The 19,223-nt window shown below is 34.8% G+C and overlaps 2 protein-coding genes and 1 pseudogene across 3 annotated transcripts; 1 reads left to right on the forward strand and 2 right to left on the reverse strand.

Moving 5' to 3' along the window:
• The first annotated feature begins 3,519 nt into the window (after positions 1 to 3,519).
• Positions 3,520 to 4,886, forward strand: LOC100259603 (tropinone reductase-like 1). The gene is made up of 2 exons (XM_002275732.3): positions 3,520 to 3,560; positions 4,100 to 4,886. Exons 1-2 carry the CDS (start codon positions 3,520 to 3,522, stop codon positions 4,884 to 4,886), a joined length of 828 nt encoding a protein of 275 aa, XP_002275768.1.
• Positions 4,887 to 11,868: 6,982 nt separating this feature from the next.
• LOC100263063 (secoisolariciresinol dehydrogenase) lies at positions 11,869 to 15,211 on the reverse strand. 2 transcript variants are annotated; one of them, XM_003632600.3, is made up of 2 exons: positions 15,127 to 15,211; positions 11,869 to 12,899 (listed from the first exon to the last, which is right to left on the reverse strand). In XM_003632600.3, exons 1-2 carry the CDS (start codon positions 15,162 to 15,164, stop codon positions 12,110 to 12,112), a joined length of 828 nt encoding a protein of 275 aa, XP_003632648.1. In that variant the 5' UTR covers positions 15,165 to 15,211; the 3' UTR covers positions 11,869 to 12,109. The 2 variants fall into 2 exon arrangements, with proteins under 2 accessions (XP_003632648.1, XP_002281462.1); XM_002281426.5 differs by lacking the exon at positions 15,127 to 15,211 and adding an exon at positions 13,771 to 15,032.
• Positions 15,188 to 18,806, reverse strand: LOC100249382 ((+)-borneol dehydrogenase 1-like; annotated as a pseudogene).
• Between the last annotated feature and the right edge of the window lie 417 nt (positions 18,807 to 19,223).

Below are 19,223 nucleotides of genomic sequence, written 5' to 3' on the forward strand. Positions count from 1 at the left end.
GTTTAATTTCTATTTTTACATCTACCCTTTTAATGAATTTTATAAGGGTAAAAATGTTCTTAAATAAAATCTCTAAACTAGTTTTTTTTTTTCTTCCCTTCTTCTCTTTTATGCTCTTCATAATCTTAACAAAATTTATCAAAAAAGTTATATTTCTCACAATATTGATAAACAAATACTTAATAGAAGTGTTAAAATAGGTATGTCATAATTTATTTTATTTTTGGAGTTAGAAGGAGAAAGTGTTGTGAATAGTATTTTGTGTTATAGGTTCAAACATTTTATTAATGTATGGGCTCTACATTTTTGGACATATTTAGAATATTCAAAATTGTACATGCAAAAGACTTGTTACTCTCAACAATTTTGAACATATTCTCATTGTCCAAACTTCTTAATCCAAACATTTCCACAATGTTCAATCTTTAAAGTCCGAACTTCACAAAATAGGTTTTATTTTCATTTATATTGAACTTTTTCATTGTTTTTAACTCTTAAATCATTTCTGAATTCTTTTTAATTATTATTTTTAACTATTTTTATATCAATCTTTTCGCCAAAAATTACATAATGAATAAGCCTTAAAAGACATTCAATGTGTTATGTTATAAGAATTTTCAAATAAAATGTATTAAAAAATTACAATTGACTATGAATATGTTTCAAATACTCTTCTATTATCAAATGAGTTCCAAAGAAGATGATTTTCCCTTCAAGTTTATGGTTAAAAAAGATGGAGAGAAAAATGGGAAGTGTATTTTGGGTATTTAAAAATTATAGGGTAGATGTATTAATAAGTTTTAAATTTTTAAATGAGAGTATAAATAAGGTGGATATAGAACGAATTTTGGTGAATGTAAATATAATCTCCCTCCCTATTAAAAAAAAAAAAAAGTATGTCGTACTATGTTATTTAAAAGAATAAAATGAATAATAGATTAATATATATATATATATACACTTGATTTTTATTAATAGGTTAAAAACCATGATAAATGAAAATAATTGAAAGAAAAACCTCAACCTTATATTTTTCTTATTCTAAATAAAAATAATTGATATAAGAAATAATTACCCAATTATAAATACAAAATAAAAAATACTTATTATTATAAGAAAATTTTACCATACTATATTTTCTTCATAATAATAGAAAGTTCTTAAAAATATATATACATCTTAATAGAAAATTATAAATAAATTATTTGATATATTAATTATGGAAATTTTTTGTATTAAAAAAAGTGTAAATAACTTCTTTTATATAGATAAAATTTAGTACAGAGTTGTGCATTAATTCTGGGAATATTAGTGATATTTAAAATAGTTAAAAAAATTTCAATGAAAAATTTTATAAAAGAGAATGTCTTATATGAATTAATAGATAAGTTTTGGTATTCCAACTGGATCGGAGGCTAAGTCCACGTTTAGGGCTATTGAATTCCGAAGAGTGGAAACTTCCAATGTTTTGAAAACCAGGCTAAACCGGTAAGTCGAACCGGTCCAACCATCATGAACCAATGACCTTTCGGTTTGGTTCCTCTCTTGAACCTTTTACCCATTGGACCAACCTCGAACTGGGTAAATCGGACGGTTCTTCAGAAACAGAACGGTTCAACTCCCCTTATTTTTTGGCAAAATGAGCCACATTTACCATCCCGGCCCAGATTGCCTTGCAAAATGGGCCATGGATTGTTCATACTGCCTCACGGCCCATAAGCCGTTTGGCTTCTATGGATGAAAGAGGGAACCATGGACGACAGGTTCAGGAAAGAGTAGGTTCACCACTTCACAGCTCTTTTGTATTATATATATATATATATATATATACACACACCATGTTCCTTGAATGATGAAGAGGTCCCATGTTGGCACCTTCGTTACCCCAAGAGGCACAAAAGAGCTGCAGGGGATTTTGAAAAGAAAAAAAATAAGTATTTAAAAAAAAATATTTTTAAAAATTTGATAGTTAAACAATCATTTTCAAATCTATCATAATTTGTAAGTAATCAAATAAGTTTTAATTTAAATAAAGAATTTTGAATTTATTTTTTCAGGAGACAAATATTTCATTTGAAAATATTTTTTTCAGCTATTAAAAAATTTAAATTATTTTTATAATCACCAGGTCAAACACACATTTGAAGGGATTTCTATCCGATCACAAGAGAGTCGCTGCAGCCTGCAATCACAAAGGCCACGCAGGAAGGTAGGACCGACCGTCTAGACTAGAAGCTAGACATGTGGAAGTTAGAGCTCCCATCATCTTTGACATTTTCAAGCTCACTGGTTGGAGCAGTGAGGCTGACCTGGCACTCCATGAAAGTGCCAACATGCCACATCCTATTCCTAGATCAAGCATAGCCCCGACCGCCATCACAGATCTAGAAGAGAAAGACTTCATAAAAAATACAAACCCTAGTGGTAAATGGAATTGAAAAATGATAAAGAAAACGTTTGCTAATATTATATCAGTGACTGACAATAACCATTACCCGTCCCGTCACTACCAGATATAATTCTTCTTAGGGCAGTGACTGATCTGAAACCTTTACCAATTCCTTTTTGGCTTTTCTTTATTTTCAGGAGGCTGATCTTCTCATTGTAGCATTATAGCAGCATTCCAAGGGATATCTATTCGAGAGCCCATCATGTGGGGGCTTCTCCCTGTTTCTAGTAATAGTGCCATCCTGAGCCCCAACGATTTAGGCGCCCCATTACACATGGGATCATGGCCTACCAGTATTTGGAAACTTCATTTATCGACTTCTTCGATACTTCATCTCAGAAAAAAATATGACAAAACTGCTTGTAGTGTCCAGCTTGAGTGGAAAAAAGGTTACAATGGGGCTATGGAAAAGTCGCTCCCATATATCCCATTCTAGGACCAAACGAAGGACGAAAAATTTCACCTGAATGATAATAAATTAACAACATTTCTTTGTTTCTTTCTTATTTTATCTTTTTTTTTTTCTTAAAACAAGTCCAAAATTTTGGTTACGTGATAAATTCATGACACGTCTTCATGTAGAATCATCAATTCAGTGACAGATCATTTTTCTTCTATCCTACGACCGGTCCGAATAATCCAAACATATAACCTCATTTAAATAAGAGAAAATTTTTCTTCTATTCTAAGGCTGTTCAAATAACCCAAATATGCTCCTCAGTTTAGACTTTTGCTTTGAATACGGAGGGACATATTCTCTTGAAAATATACAAAACTCCAAGCCTAAATATATTTGTGTATGCGTATATCTCTCTATTCCAGCCAATCTCTTGCTTGTTTAATTTGTTCAACGCATTCTCCTAAAAGAAATTAATTACAATAATAATAGTATTGTTTGTACTATTATGTATATGTGATTTATTAAGACTAATATACCCTCCTTGTCTATAAATACCTCAGTCGCCAGTCACAAGGCCACAGCCCAAGCTCCTGCTTCTTTCTCTTGTTGAGTACCCCCGACCTTGTTTCCTTTTCTCTCTGCTGAATACCCAGTGACAATGTCATAGATCATGAGTACTGTTACTTCTTCGTTTGCATCCCCCTCCAAAAGGTAAACCTCTTTTTTATTTTTGGTACGCCCGAAATCATTCACGAACTTTTAAGCTCAGGCCCACTGTATTCCTTTACATCTACGTTGCTTAATTTCTTTTCTTACTAATTCCCATACTTCCTTTTAAAAAATCAGAATGGTTTACCATCTTCATATCAGTGGCCGGCACTTCTTTGATCCTAATGCATTCCATTTTCACACACCATTTCAGGGAAAAGCTTAGCCCACCCGTGATTTTCGATAAATGAAAATATCCATGTCATTTTTTTTAACCTGTTGTTAGCATATACTATATGTAATAGGTGATCAAATTTTAAAAATAAAAAATTTAGAATTAATAAAAAAAATAAAAAGAAGAAGAAGAAAGAGACAGGTTTTGGGCTTGGGGATGGCTGCTATGGAAGTGTGTTTCCATGATCCAATGTAATACCGAGTACTTGTAGGTGGACTAGTACACAAGTAGTAGTTTTACTCGCCGTGGGATCTGCGTTGGATCTCGGTATATATGTATATGCATGGTTAATGTATTCTATTTTCAGGCTAGAAGGCAAGGTGGCAATTGTTACAGGTGGAGCAAGCGGCATTGGAGCAAGCACTGTGCGTCTTTTTTGGGAGAATGGTGCCAAGGTTATAATTGCTGATATTCAAGATGACCTTGGACAGGACATTACCAATAAGCTCGGTCAAGATGTTAGCTACATCCATTGTGATGTATCAAATGAAGATGATGTGCAGAATCTTGTTGACACCACCATTTCCAAACATGGAAGACTCGATATCATGTATAATAATGCAGGGATCCTAGACCGCCACCTTGGGAGCATCTTAGATACCCAGAAATCAGACCTGGACCGGCTTATTGGGGTTAACTTGGTTGGGTCTTTCCTAGGAGCCAAACATGCTGCAAGGGTCATGATACCTCAGAAAAAGGGCTGCATACTATTCACAGCCAGTTGTTGTACATCAATTGCAGGCATTTCAACTCATTCCTATGCAGTGACCAAGTATGGCATTTGGGGGCTTGCTAGGAACTTGGCTGCTGAGCTCGGGCAATATGGGATAAGAGTAAACTGCGTCTCCCCTTATGGCTTGATTACTGGCATGGGGCAGCAGGGGCTCACCAGTGAAGAGGTAGAGGCAGCAGAGGCATCCTTGAGTGAGATGGGGAATCTCAAGGGAGAAGTTCTCAAGTCTGAGGGTGTTGCAAGGGCTGCACTCTACCTGGCTAGTGATGAAGCGAGTTACGTGAGTGGGCTCAACCTTGTGGTGGATGGAGGCTTCAGTGTAGTCAATCCTACCATGATCAAAGCTTTTAATATGCATTGATCGAAATTGTATGACTACTTCCTGCAGTCATTCCAGAATTGAAATAGATAAATGGAGTGCTTAGTTAGGTGATTGGGGGTGAAATTTAGATTATTCACGAGTATTAATTTGTTACCTCCGATTGAAGTAATGCTTCACTTGTTTTCATTTTTGTAATAGAACTATGTGCGTGACCGATCTTGCCTTATGGGAGTCTGAATTCCACACATGAAAACATGACAATGGCCAACTCTGCATTAGGTTTAGTGATTAATTTTGCGATTGGGTTGACGGATCGATATGCTCTTCTTTTCTCAATGGATGACTACTTAAAATCTCAATTAAAATCACGTCCTATAATGTTTACGCCAGGAACCACCATATCTTTTCATCCGCCAGTTATTAGAGGCTGAGTTTGGGTTAGATACGCACTTGAATGTATATCCGCTGCTGTCCCAGTGACAACACGATTGCTGGGAGGCTATGATTGGCTTGGCTACTTAATTGAATGGCACCCGGTCCTCAATTTCCCGGTGCTGGAGACTTGAACATTTTAGATTTCTCAGCATGGTTTTCATTTACCACAAGAAATTATTTATTAACCTAATTCTTATGAAGAGTAACTGTCTGCTAGGGAGCAAACTATATATGATGGAAGAGCAACGGTGCCCCACAAAAAGATGCTGCACACTGTTTTCTGTACATCAACTGCAGGCATTTCAGCCAGAACTTGGTATCTGAGCTAGGGCAATGTGGGATAAGAGTGAATTGCGCCTCTCCTTCTGGCGTGATCACTGCTACAGGGGCAGCAGAAGGCAAGATTGAATAAAATGGGGAATCTCGAGGGAGAAGCTCTCAAGGCTGAGGGTATTGCAAGGTCTGCATTCTACTTAGGTAGTGATGGTTATGTCAGCGGCCTCAACCTTGTGGGGATGGAGGGTCCAGTCTCGTGAATCCTATCATGGTGAAAGCTTTCAATTCATGTTACTTATTTGTATTACAATTTCTGCAGTCATTGATCTCTAAATAAACAAAAACAAATGGAGAGCACTGTTTGGCCGTGAAGTTTCGTAATAAGAGCGCATGCATCTTGTTGTCTTATTACTTGAGTGATCAATTCCACACATTAAATCATTGTAAATATTTTAGCCAGGATGTTAACTTCTCTGAAATATAATGTCCTTATGCCTAACACTCTCAAACATCGATGATGTCGCAGGCACTGCAAAAGCCAGGAGTGGGCAGAGGAATAATGGGAGTGGGATTAGTGGGGATGCATGTTTATTTATCCCTTTTTTTTTTAATCGTGTGACAAAATGGCTATCTCATGCTGCCCAATTCTTAGAGGCTATGGTTGGGTGAGACAAGCACTTCCAAATATCCCCCATAAACAATATAATAAAATAAAATTAGAAATATTATATATATATATATATATATATATATATATATATATATATATATATATATTTATTATTATAACTATCTATCGCTATTTTTGAGTTACCTTTAATATTTGAGTTTAAGAACTTATTGTTCTTAACAACTAGATGTTATTTTTAAAAGTCGAACATTTTGTAATAATTATTAAAACATTATCCGTATGTCTACTTACAACTATTTTTATAATTTCATTAGAATATCTAATAACCCATACTGATACACTTCTATTATCTACCCTTAAACCATTAAAATTTAATTTAAAACTTTCATTAATGGGAGGAATTCAATGAATCTATTTTTCAACTACGCGAGATACATTATATCATTCGTTTTGAAGATAAGAATCAGTCACACATTCCTGAAGATTTTAAAAGTTTAAGAGAGTTTTCTCAGTAATGAGAAAGGGGTTGGATTGAATTTTTTTAAACACTATGTGATTTATATGGATTTGTACATTCCATAAAATAATAACTTTTCCCAAAGGACAGTTGAAGAATTTGCAATTAATTTTGTAGTTTTTATACACCATTTCAATCGAAGATAAAAAAAATCACCTTCAAACAAAAATGGTGTGAACAATTAAACTTGATGTGACTCCAAATTCTTTGAACAAAAGAATTTAAAAATATGGTTAATATTTTTAATATTTTGATTGCATAGACAACGTACATGTCTAAAATTTTCATTCTTCTAGCTATTAAGAACTTGTGAGTAGGGAAAGCATTTTTAATAACAACCATAAGAAAAAATTTATTTTTGGCATAATATTTAATTTCTAAATCCAATGCAGAAATTTGGGTTTAGGGTACACCAAAAGCTTTCTCATTGTCCAAGATTTTGATTGAAGAGTGAACTTACCATCTTGAGATAAACCCAAAAAAAACTCCAAATTAGTTTTTATTAAAAGAAAGGAAATAAACTTTCCAAGATGCAAGATTTTTTTATTTATTATTATTTTATTTATTTATTTATTTTTGTAGATTTAAGCATCACTTCAGAAAAAGTGTTCTTTTGTCATTCTACCTTGAATAATTGGACAACCAAGATATTTGTTAAACCATTAGAAAACTTCAATCCAATATATGGCACATTCATGTCTTGATTTTCTTTCTATCAATTGAATAATAGAAGGAAGAAAATAAACCAACCATAAAGAACACAAAAAACACATAATGATTTACTTGGTTCAGCTTAAAGCCTACATCCGTGGACAAAATAATAATAATCATAAATAAATAAAATAAAAAATAAATAAAATAACTTTCACTATTACTGAATAAGATTACAACCCTAGAGTTCTCAAATATCAAAGTCTCAATTACACCCAAAAAGATACTCTACCTAAGTTATTATGTTCCTAATATTGGACAACATCTCAAATTTCTAATTGAAATATATTCATTTTTATATAAGAAACATCATATAAAATATTTCCTAAGTTAATATGTGATTGTAATTAGATTTTTATATAATAGGGAAAGCTAACAAGAATATCTTTATAAATATTTTAGGTTAAGAGGGAAAAAAATTATGAGAGAGAAATGAACTTGTGAAGACTATACATAATGGATAGAGATGTGAAGAAAAGTAAGAAACATCTAGTAAAGTAAAAGAGGTCACCAAAAGGGCTCATGGTTTTGAGTGAAAATATGAAAGGTGGGGAAATGTGGATGTTTTGGGACCTAATAGTTGTATTTATTTTTATTCTCTATAATATTATTTATTGTATAATGGAATGCTATCTCTCATTTATAAAGGTAGACATGATTGGTTGAATCATATTACTCTTGCATTTTTGTTTGTGATTTGCTTTATTTTTGTGGTTTTTCTTTGATTTGTTTCCATTAAAACTTTTATTGACCCAACAAGTGATATCAAAGCTTCCACATATACAAGAAAAATAAGATGTTTTGAGACCTAATAATTGTATCTTTTTTGTCCTCTATAATATTTTATCGTATAGTGGAATGTTATCTCTAATATGTGGAGGTAAGTATAGTTGGTTAAACCACATTAAAACCTTATGTACCTTTGTGTGTGGTTTATTTTATTTTTATGCTCTTCCTTTGATATGCTTTCATTAAAGCTTTCACTAACCCAATTAGTGGTTCAGAGTTTTCACATGCATAAAAAATGGAATTAGAGCTTTTGATTGAAGGTATCTAGAAGAACCTTGAAAGAACAAAGAAGAATATAGTATAAAAGATAATTGCCAAAAGGAATTTTTGTTAAGGTGAAATCAATTATTCTCTCATAAGAATGTGATACAAGAAACAAGAATTCCGTAGCATATGACAAGATCATAGTACACAAAGAGAACCATGTCACACTAGAAGAGTAAGACACACAAAAAAGTTGTATATCGGGGTGAGACAAAAGATTGAATTAATGGAATTTGATTTGAGATGAAAATTATTGGATAGTGTCTCAAATTCCTAATTTGAATATATTCATTTTTGTAAAAAGAATAACTATATAAATATTTTAAGTCATGAGAGAGAAAAGTTATGAGAAAAAAATGAGTTTGTGAGAACTAAACATGATAGATAGAGATGTAATGAAAAACAAGAGACACTTGGTGGGGCAAAAAGATTTCTAGTTCAATACGAAGATACAAAAAGTGGAAAATTTTGGGATGTTTTAGGACCCAATAGTTGCATTCAGTTTTATATTTTTTGTAATATTCTCTATTACATGGTAAATGTTATCTCTTATCTGTAAAGATATGTATGATTGGTTAAATCACATTAAAATCTTATATACTTTTATGTATTGATTGCTTTATTTTTGTGTTCTTTCATTAATTTGTTTGCATTAAAGCTTCCATCGAACCAACGTCTAATTACATAGGAACATCTATATAGGAAACTAATTGCATGATTGTCAAAAATACCTATTCCTAAAAGAAGATCTCACAATAGATTTTGATAACCTTAAGTTCATCATTCTCTTCATTATTGGTAGAGTATCTCTACCTTTCAATGTTTTTCCTAACCCTTGTTGAATTAACAAGGCATACATCTTAACATATTATAAATTGAAATCATTTCTTCTATCAAACTTTGCAACCTCAAACTTTATTATCATTATAAGTTTAATAACTTAAGCTCAGATACCAGTTTGTTGTGAAAAATCATGACAAAGAATAATAATAGGGAAAAGAAAATAGGAGAATAAAAATAGAAAATATATAAAGTATACAATAATTTACGCGGTTTGATTTAAAACCTATATTCACAATCGAATATGAAGAAAAGCTTTCACTACCCTAGAGATCTCAAATCTTAAAGCCCAATTACACCCAAAAAGAAACTCTACCTTTCAATCAAAATTTCTTTCTTATATGTTCCTAATTACATAGGAACATTTCATATAGAAAACTAATTGTATAATTACATATATATATATATATATATATATATATATATATATATATATATAAAAGGTCTATAACTAAAAGAATATCTCATAATAGAATATTTTCTTTATAATAGTAAGAAACTCTTATACAAGAATTAGGAGTGTAACTTAGTTGGGTTAATCCAACCCAATCTAAACTCAACTTGATTTTTGGATGAGCTTACGCAATCAATTTCAATATTCGAGTTAGGTTTGAGTTAGGTTTTTTCAATTTAAGGTTAATTCAAGTCGATTGGCTAAGGTTCAAATAACCTGAACTCGATTTAATATTTTTATTATCCTCTAAGATATTTATTTATATTTTAGATTTTTAAGAAAAAATATCAAATATCATATCATTTCTTTTCATTTTTTTTAGAAAGATATATAAATTTATTTGTACCTTTTGTTTACATTTTAAAATTTTGTCATATTTATTATTTAAATTTTTATATAAATATATATAAAAAAAATTTATAAAAACATTACCAATGGATTTTGAATTATACAACTTGTTGAACCACTTAATTTGAACTTAGACAAATGAGGTTGGGTTGGGTAGCTCAATAACTCATCTATTCAGTTTGCATACCTCCCTTCAAATCCCATGGACCGTGTGGCATTTTGCCTAGAAAAAAAAGGAAAAAAAAACAAGAAAGCCAAATCGGCTTCCATGAAGAAGCTTGGACTTGGCCTAATATGAGTTGGACAAAAAGTTTGGAAGAAAAGAGCAAAAATATGAGTTTTGGAAAGACGGGAAAAAAAAAAGGGGGCTTGGGCCTATTTGGAAACGGGAAGCCCATGAATCGAGTTGGCTCACTGATTCAACAGTTTCACCATCGGATGGACCAATTAGTTCAACTCATTTTCAACATAGTAAACTGAACTCCGATGGCAGGTTGGATTTTTAAAACATTGCTTAAAATAGAATTTGAAAAACCTCAATATCATAACTCGTAAAAAGCCAACCTGTCTTAGAGGCCATGATTGGGATAGAGTGGGTATCCTCCCCATTCTGCCATTAATTCTTATTGGCTATGACTGCCTAGGCCATGCTAAATTCGACGGTTCTTTAATCCCAGGTTTGCCCAATTGATACGCAAGGGAACTTCCCTGTGGCGCTAGATTCAACCCTGCGTGTTCTTAGCTCTGTGCCTACATGTGCAACTGTTATGTAAATTTGGGCAATAGGTTTCTAGTCAATCCAAAGTCCGCTAAAAGATTCTGGGCCATGTTCGATGCCGCCCCTCTAAGGTAAGGTTTAGACTGATCTTTAAAATCCAAGACACTAAAACCCAATAAAAAGGTACAAAATTATTATGCGGTGGGATTTCGACCTTGGCCAGAAGGGACATATATGACCATTGAACCAAACTTTTATTAGTTTTAAAATGCAGTTTTTTATATTTATTAAATGGCTGGGAGGAGAATTATGCTCCGGAGCTTTATAATAGGTCCAAGCCCATTGAAGGTAAAAAATAATAATGCCCCCCTTTTTTGTCTTTTTTCTTTAGTTTATCATTTTTTTTATTTTTTTTATTTTTATTTCAACTTCCTCTTTTCATCCTGATCATGTCGTTGTTATCATCATCATCATCATTCTTGTAATTAATGAAAAAAAAAAAAAAAAAACGTTTCTACATAGAAAAGATAACTACCTGAAATAAAAATATTATAGATTTTACTTATATTCAAAAAATAAAAGAGAAATATATATAACCTTAGAATTTTTTTGTCATCAAGTCAACATGAATGAGAACCATTTTAGATTTTACCTGGCAATGAAAGCATGTGGCATACATATCATCAAAGGAGAGATCCTATGCGGAAACCAGGTATATCTATTCCTAGATAGGAAGAAATTTGAAATTTTTTTTTCCAAGGTTAGGTTTAGTTTCAAAAAATGTTCAGTTCTCGTATTTAGCTGTATTATGAATTTTTTTTTAAAAAAAAAATCAAATATAATTAAAAATATGTATTAATCTTTACTGTAAAAAATTAAAATTAGTGAAATGAGTTTGATACCATATACAAAAATAATTTATTTATTATTTTTTGTGTTTTCTTTTTTCTAATTTTCTTCTATCTTCTTTTATATTTACTTTCCCTTCTATTCTGCTTCACATTTTTGGAAACGAAGCAAAGCCTTAAGAGAAAAAGGTGATATGAAAGATACAATCCATTATTCCAACCACATGATGTAAGGCCAGCTTGAATATCCCTTCGACTTCGTTTTACGCAGTCATACAGCTAAACTCTTGCCTAGTTCTACTGCCAATGACATGGGCCCATGGGGCAGGTACGAACGGAAATTTTATACGTGAAAAGGTCAAATAAATTTTAAAAAGCATGAGAGACGACGAAGATACTGGGCGCAGCGAACTAGGGACGACTGAGGATGATCAAGAGTCTGGATACTGGAACAGGTGGAATGAGGGATTAGCGACAGTGAAACCCCCATCTATGAAAAGGTTGTGCCCACTCACATATCTGGACTCATCACTCGCTAAATAAAGCGCAGCGTTGGCCACATCTTGTGCCTTAAGTGTCACGCCCTTAAGGTTGGCGGTCGCATTCATGGCAGTCTCCAGCTCTTCAGCAGTAAGATTAAGAAAATTGGTAGCTAAAGGCGTTGCAAGTGCATAGGGTGATAAGCAATTAACCCTAATTCCAAATTGTCCAAGCTCGATTGCAGCATTTCTGGTGAGCCCTAATACAGCATGCTTAGAGCAGCAGTAAGCATGTGTAGCCGCAGCCCCTACATTCGAGCTTACACTGGCGGTTGAGATTATGCTCCCACTTTTTGCCGGAACCATGACCCTGGCAGCGTGCTTCATGCCCAGGAAAACACCGGTGACGTTGATGCTAAGGACACGCTCAAAGTCTGCCTTCTCGTTATCCATAATGCGGGGCTTGTAGTTGTTAACTATTCCCGCATTGTTGAACATGATGTCCAGCTTTCCGTGGGTTGCTGCAGTCTTGTCAACGGCAGCTTTGATTTGGGATTCATCAGTGACATCACAGTGGACGTATGATGCATTGGTTTGGCCTAGAGCTTCAATCACGGAGTGACCCAGTTCGTCTTGGATGTCAGCAATGACCACTTTGGCTCCGTGTTGGGTGAAGGTTTCAGCAGTGCATTTGCCGATGCCGCTGGCCCCTCCGGTTATGAGTGCCACCTTGCCCTCTAGCCTACACAGCAACATGGGATTAAGTAATGGCATCCCCCGCAATGGACAGACCTATATATAAATTTACCCCACACCAGTGTTTTAAGCACAAAAACTGGGTCTGGGCCAATTAGAGTAGCCTGTCAATACAACTAAAGACCCAAAGTTTGTCCAAAATCTCCACTGTCCAACTCCATTACTACTGGCTTTTGAATCCTAGTCAAAATTTTAATCGAATGACCTGGCTTTGTAATAGATTCCTTATCCTACTTTTTTTAGCAAACAACCAGAAACTGCTACTGTCATTCCAAAGAATCCAGAACTTTTCACCAGATTTGCCGGTGGTCCAGAAACTACTGAAAGCAGTGCAACAGGGGAATCACTTCACCCAGCAGAGCCTGGAATGGGCTCACTAACCCTGATCAATATGATTAGATCCTGGAAAATGCTGGAAAATTCCACCCCAACAGGGATATCTTAACTGTCTTAAGCCATATTGGAACTCAAAGCACACTTTGGAAGTTGAGGATCCCCGTTCGTGATGTGGACTGGCGAGTGGGGCTTTCCCGATCCAGTCCACATCAAGTACTCAAAGCACACTTCGCCTAATTTCCATGCACTTGTCTGTTATGTTCTATGGTTGTGTTTGTAAGAATAAATACCTAATGTTATACAATACCTTTTATCTATGATCCTAAAACATGGTATTGCCTAGAGAGATTGCAACAGGAACCGTATTCCCACAATCAACCAGCTAATGCTGAGGCCATGTCTGCTTCACTCTAATTTTAGAGGACAAACCCTCCGAGCAACTTGGATCATGACCAAAGATATTGGACTCAGATCACCCTAAATCCAAATCCGTACGTATGAGGAGAAAAAAGACTGCTTACCTTCTTGTGAATACAGAAAGAAATGACGAGGCTGCCATGGCTTTGCTCCCATCTGAAAAATGGTGCTAGGGCACGATTTTAAAGAAGGAAAGCCATCTAAATATTAATTAATAATTATAGTCGATAGCATCTTTTTAAATATGGATTTACACCCACCACCAAAATTGACATGAGCTGGTTTCCCACGTGAGGCTCAACAAACACGACAATATTATTATAAATTATAAATTATAAATCGTGGCCTACGCGCTAGATGACAAACCTTCAACATTGTCTCGCACTCCTAGGGAGCGAACCGCCAAAATAAGAATCTTACTCAAAACTCCTTCACGAAAGTCTCCGAGCACTTTCGGCAACAGTGGTTCTCCTTGTCCAAACCGCGAATAGCATGTGAAGCCATGAATTTGGATGCCCCTGAATGAGCCATAAGCACTAGTGGAGCATTTTCACATCACTGTGTGACATGATGAAAGTGCAGTGTCCTCAAATATTGAAGTGGATGTGCATCATGTTCATGAGCAAGCGCTAGCTCAAAAGCTAATGGTATCTTATGTTCCTGCTGTAGAACAAGTGGTTGACTTGTTCACTAAGCATTTGTCTATCCCCAAGTTTCAGCATCTGCTAACCAAGTTCAACCTTATTGTCTCTCTAGGTTGTGCTTGAGGGCTGTGTTAAGATGTATCTTAGTCAGTTAGAAAGTTAGCTAATCAATGTATTTGTAACTATAGTCAATTAGTAACTACAGTCAGTTGGTAACTAGAATTAGATTCCAAAAATTTGGATATAAAAGCACATGTAAAGCAATTAGTTAGATATATGGAAAAATACGTTTTTCACCCTCTCAATTCCACAATCTTCCAACATTCATCTTCTTCTCATTTGTTACCTGTTTCTGCTACAGCCCTCTTTCTTTTATTTTCTTCAACAAAACAAAAGATTACTAGTCAAGAGAGGAACTTCCTAGCACTTGGGAATCCTTTCTAATGGTTTTTTCAGCGAAGAGCATCAAATGATTTAGTTAATGAAGCTCGATCCAATTAGAAGAACCAGAATACAAGCCTAGAACCCTTTTGACTTTCATAAACAAAGCCACTTGAGCTCTGGTTAAGGTCAAGCTTTGCGGAAGGAGCTAGATCAAAAACTCAACCATGACCTTACGTTTGGACAATTCTCTCACTAAATATGTTTTGCCTCGCACTGCAGGAAAATTTGTAGACTCAGAAACCGGACCTTAAAGATTCCAACTGGGGTATAGCTGAAATCCATGATCTACTTGTTCAGTTTGTGCATAATATAGATACATTTTTTTTTTTTCAATATCTCAAGGAATTGAAAGAAGGAAATTGTTGTACTTACCTCCTGGTAATCGCAGAGAGAAATGAAGAGGCCGCCATTAATCACGGAGAGAAGACTTAATTCCGTAATGGCCGGTGAAGAGAAGGGTAAGACTTGAAAGAGCAACAACCGAATTTATTAATCCTTAGGCTTAGGCAAAGCCGAATTGCAGGACAACAAATGGGTTAAAAATACTGCCCACTTATAATATAAGAAGTAGGTTCAACAAGCAATCGTTTGATCTTAAAATATTTATTTTTCCTTACGATTTCATATGGTTTAGCATTTGTAACTTTATTGTATGTCAGTACTTTTTAATTTTATTTAAGCTTTTCAGGCGGCCAACAAATATTATAGTATTCATTTATTCGTTTATTTTAGTCTGTATTCAAATCATTTATCTCGGTGCATGGACTGTTCCCTCATTTTTTTTCACTATCACTAGGCATGAAGGAGACTTGACCTGACTGCCACCACTATTGAAGGGTTGACAACACTATACCGACCATCCACCCCAAGGTTAAGCCCACTCACGTAAGTGGCTTCATCACTGGCCAAGAAATGCGCAGCTCTGGCCACATCGCTAGCCTTGAGGACTGTCCCTTTCAAATTCCCTACTTCATTCAAAATGGCCTCTACTTTGGGAGTGAAGTCAGCCAGTTCTTGTCCAATATTGGTGCTCACTACATAAGGCAAGACGCAAAACCCGTATGTTATGCTGCCCATGAAAGGTTATAAAATAAATTTATAACACATACAGCGGAAAATTGATCTATTTTGCATTCAAAAATATATACTGCAGCTATTAAAAAATTTAAAATAATAACCTGGATATCAGTTCTTCAAGCATAAAATTTTCTCCAATTGTATGAAGACTCTACGTGTATCCACACCGAAATTAATCTTTGCTATCAACCCTTTGATACGCGGAACTTAAAAAAAATAGAACAACACTTTGTATTTCTTTGGCGTATAAACAAGGAGGATAAAGATAGATCGATCCTTATTCAGATTGTGTATATATGCTATATAGCATATCCAATACAACTTCTGTTTTAAGTGATAAGATAACTCAACTAATTTGATTTTTTGATTTTATCACTTAATCTATCTCTGTCGTGTCCTCCTTCTTTTTTGGGCTACTAAGAGATTCTATTGGTCCATTTGTTTTTCTTTTTGCTATTTTCAATAGCATTTGAAAAAACACTTTGACCAAGTCTTGTAAGTTAAAAACAAAACCCACATCCCTCCGATAAGTTGTTGCATGTACCCATATGTTTAGCAAACATTCTCGTGGACTAACTTCCACGTCCAAAGAAAAATATTTTATTTTATTTTTATCTATATATTAATTATATTCTTGGTGCTAGCAAAGAATATAATAATATTCCACATAGAACATATTTATTTATTTGATTAAAATTAAATTATCTAATTTAATTATCAAATAATAATAAATAGCTCTTTGCAAAAATTAAAACACTCGTTTGTGTGTGACCCCGTAGGTTCATTACTAAGCTGGTAGTAAATTAATCAAATCAATTTACTAATTAAGGTAGGCGTCTAGCAACACTCCTTAACGTCCAGATAGTATGAAGTAATATCTTTTACTTTCAAGAACCGGTAGAAGAATAATGTAATATTTCCTTCCATCATTTACAGCTCTGGGCTAACTCTAGAGTATGGTATTACTGTCAAACTCTAATAAGTCAACACATTATTTATTTAGTGAATGACTTAAGAAACTCATTTCTTCATTCATTCAATTACCCTTGGCCAAGGTCTTATTTTTTTATCATAGAGCTCAAACTCATTACCAAGAGTTGATGGATTCCTTCTTGATTAATCATTAATTCTACAAGTATTTAATTATATCCAATATCCATTCAACTAGTGCCCTAAGGCATTAGGTGTCCGGGATTAAAATATAATAAATAACTTGTTAATTACTTTGATAATCTCAGGTCAAAGAAAACTATTATATTTCTTCTTAAGAAATTCCTATTGACAATTTAAGGTAAAGATAACCATTAGAAATTCTCAGTTGAGTCAGTTCAATGATCACATCTACATGTGCATCATCTATATATGTAATTTAACAAATGAGATATATCAATCTTTATCCAATAAAGACCATCACATATATATTGATCTATCTGGATTATTGATGTCCTGTTGACAATAATCCTATGATCAAGAACAGTTTAGATTAAAATTATTAAAAGAATTGCTTCTCATTATCATAATCTCTATCATGATAACAATTTCAAATTTTAATCAAGGACCTTATCATATAAACTATTTTAAACAGATATGATAATGAAATAAAGAATTAATACCTTATTAAAACTAAAGTTGATTACATGATAGATTGGATCTTGGGCATACATTTATCCCCAACAGCCCAAGCTCGGCAGCTAGGTTCTTAGCCAGTCCCACAACCGCATGTTTGGATGATGCATAGGAATGAGTAGACATGCCTGCAATAGATGTACAAGCACTGGCTGTAAATAGTTTGCACCCGGGACCCCGGGGAACCATGACTCTTGCAGCGTGTTTGGCTCCTAGGAAACCCCCAACCAGATTCACCCCAATCACCCGTTCTAAATCAGACTTTTGGGCGTTTAAGATGCCTTCCATACTGGTATCTAATTATGCCGGCATTGTTATACATTATATCCGGTTTTCCGTACATCGAGACGGTGCTGTGACTGCTGTCAATGAGTTTAATGACTTCATCTTCCTCGGTAACGTTGCAGTGGATGTAGGTGCCGTTCTTCCCAAGATTATCAGCAATGGCTTGGCCTAGGTGGCCTTGGATATCCGCGATGATGACTTTAGCTCCATTTTCCCAAAAGAGATGTACCGCGCCCTCCCCAATCCCACTGACACCGCCGGTGATGATGGCCACTTTGCCCTCTAGCCTGTAAAGCAAACCACCATAAGGGCATTAATCCCATGGTTCAAAAGTCAGCATGATGATTGCGAGTTGTTGCTCCATATCTCATAAACATTATTTACACTAGTTTTTAACATCAATGTCCATTTATTAATATCTCCCACTATTGAATCCAAGATAGAGTTGCACCTGAGTGGCAACCTATCCCCTAATAATTTTGACAATTCACTTCATTGTAACTTCGTTCGGCTACCATGAGCGGATTTGAATAGGAAATCATGTAACTTCGACTACTCACCATCTAAACCAGTGGAAATATACGACATGCGCTCTTTATGTGAACGCTTAATAACAAAAGTAGTGTGGCACAACAGGACAGGGGCGTGCCAAGAGGTAGAAAAGATCAAAATAAGCCATAGCAAAACATGGTTGGGTTCTGACTGCTAGTGAGAAACAGAAAGTACCTTTTGGGGTTGTAAAACACAGAGTCTTCACTGCCCGCGCAAGCAACAGGTATGCGGCTCATTCTGTGTCCACAGGTTGTTGTATAGGAAGGGAGAATTTTAGCCTATCCAATTCGCCACCCCACCCACTTAGCTTCCTCACTACCGGTGTATTTCTTCTTCAATTCTACGCTAATCCTGCATTCATTCATTTATATTGGGGAATGTGAGTTGGTTGAGTAGCGAATCGGTGATCATCCACTCCGCATGCCCGACTCCTCATCCACGCAATTGTTGTCGGACTAAACATCCGTGCAATTTGCCCCCAAAATTAGCACACAGAAAAACCAAAAGCCACACAAAGAAGTGATATGAGGGTAGGTTGAACCCCAAATATAATTGAAGGGATTTTATTACTCCATTTTTGTTCCATCTCAAACATCTTTCATCTTCCGTACGCATGAGTTCTTCGTGGCATCTTGAATCCTGAGAAATGGATATCATTTGTGAGCAAGATGTACCCTGTGATGGGGCTGCTTGTTTTGGGGGACCATGCCTACATGTAGGGTGGGTGGGCCCAAAATTTAGCCTAACAATGAATTGGGCCATAGTTGGGCCTCCCCCAGCCCAACCAACCAAGCAAAGGATCAATCTGCCACCCATGATTGGGATAGTTGATACAGGTTGGATGCAGGCAGAAATGCGGGACCCTCAATCAGGGTGTGCCAAGTGTACCTCAATAAATCAATTTTCATTAATAAAAAAATAAAAAATGA

The sequence above is a fragment of the Vitis vinifera genome, chromosome 8 (assembly GCF_030704535.1).
Source record: "Vitis vinifera cultivar Pinot Noir 40024 chromosome 8, ASM3070453v1".
Classification (NCBI taxonomy): Eukaryota; Viridiplantae; Streptophyta; class Magnoliopsida; order Vitales; family Vitaceae; genus Vitis; species Vitis vinifera.

Excerpts from the sequence above, each read along its gene's own strand:
- LOC100259603 (XM_002275732.3), top strand. The coding sequence starts at position 3,520 with ATGAGTACTGTTACTTCTTCGTTTGCATCCCCCTCCAAAAG. Across the intron at positions 3,561-4,099 it reads TTTGCATCCCCCTCCAAAAG|GCTAGAAGGCAAGGTGGCAA; the intron begins GTAAACCTCTTT and ends TTCTATTTTCAG.
- LOC100263063 (XM_003632600.3), bottom strand. The coding sequence starts at position 15,164 with ATGGCGGCCTCTTCATTTCTCTCTGCGATTACCAGGAG. Across the intron at positions 12,900-15,126 it reads CTCTCTGCGATTACCAGGAG|GCTAGAGGGCAAGGTGGCAC; the intron begins GTAAGTACAACA and ends GTTGCTGTGTAG.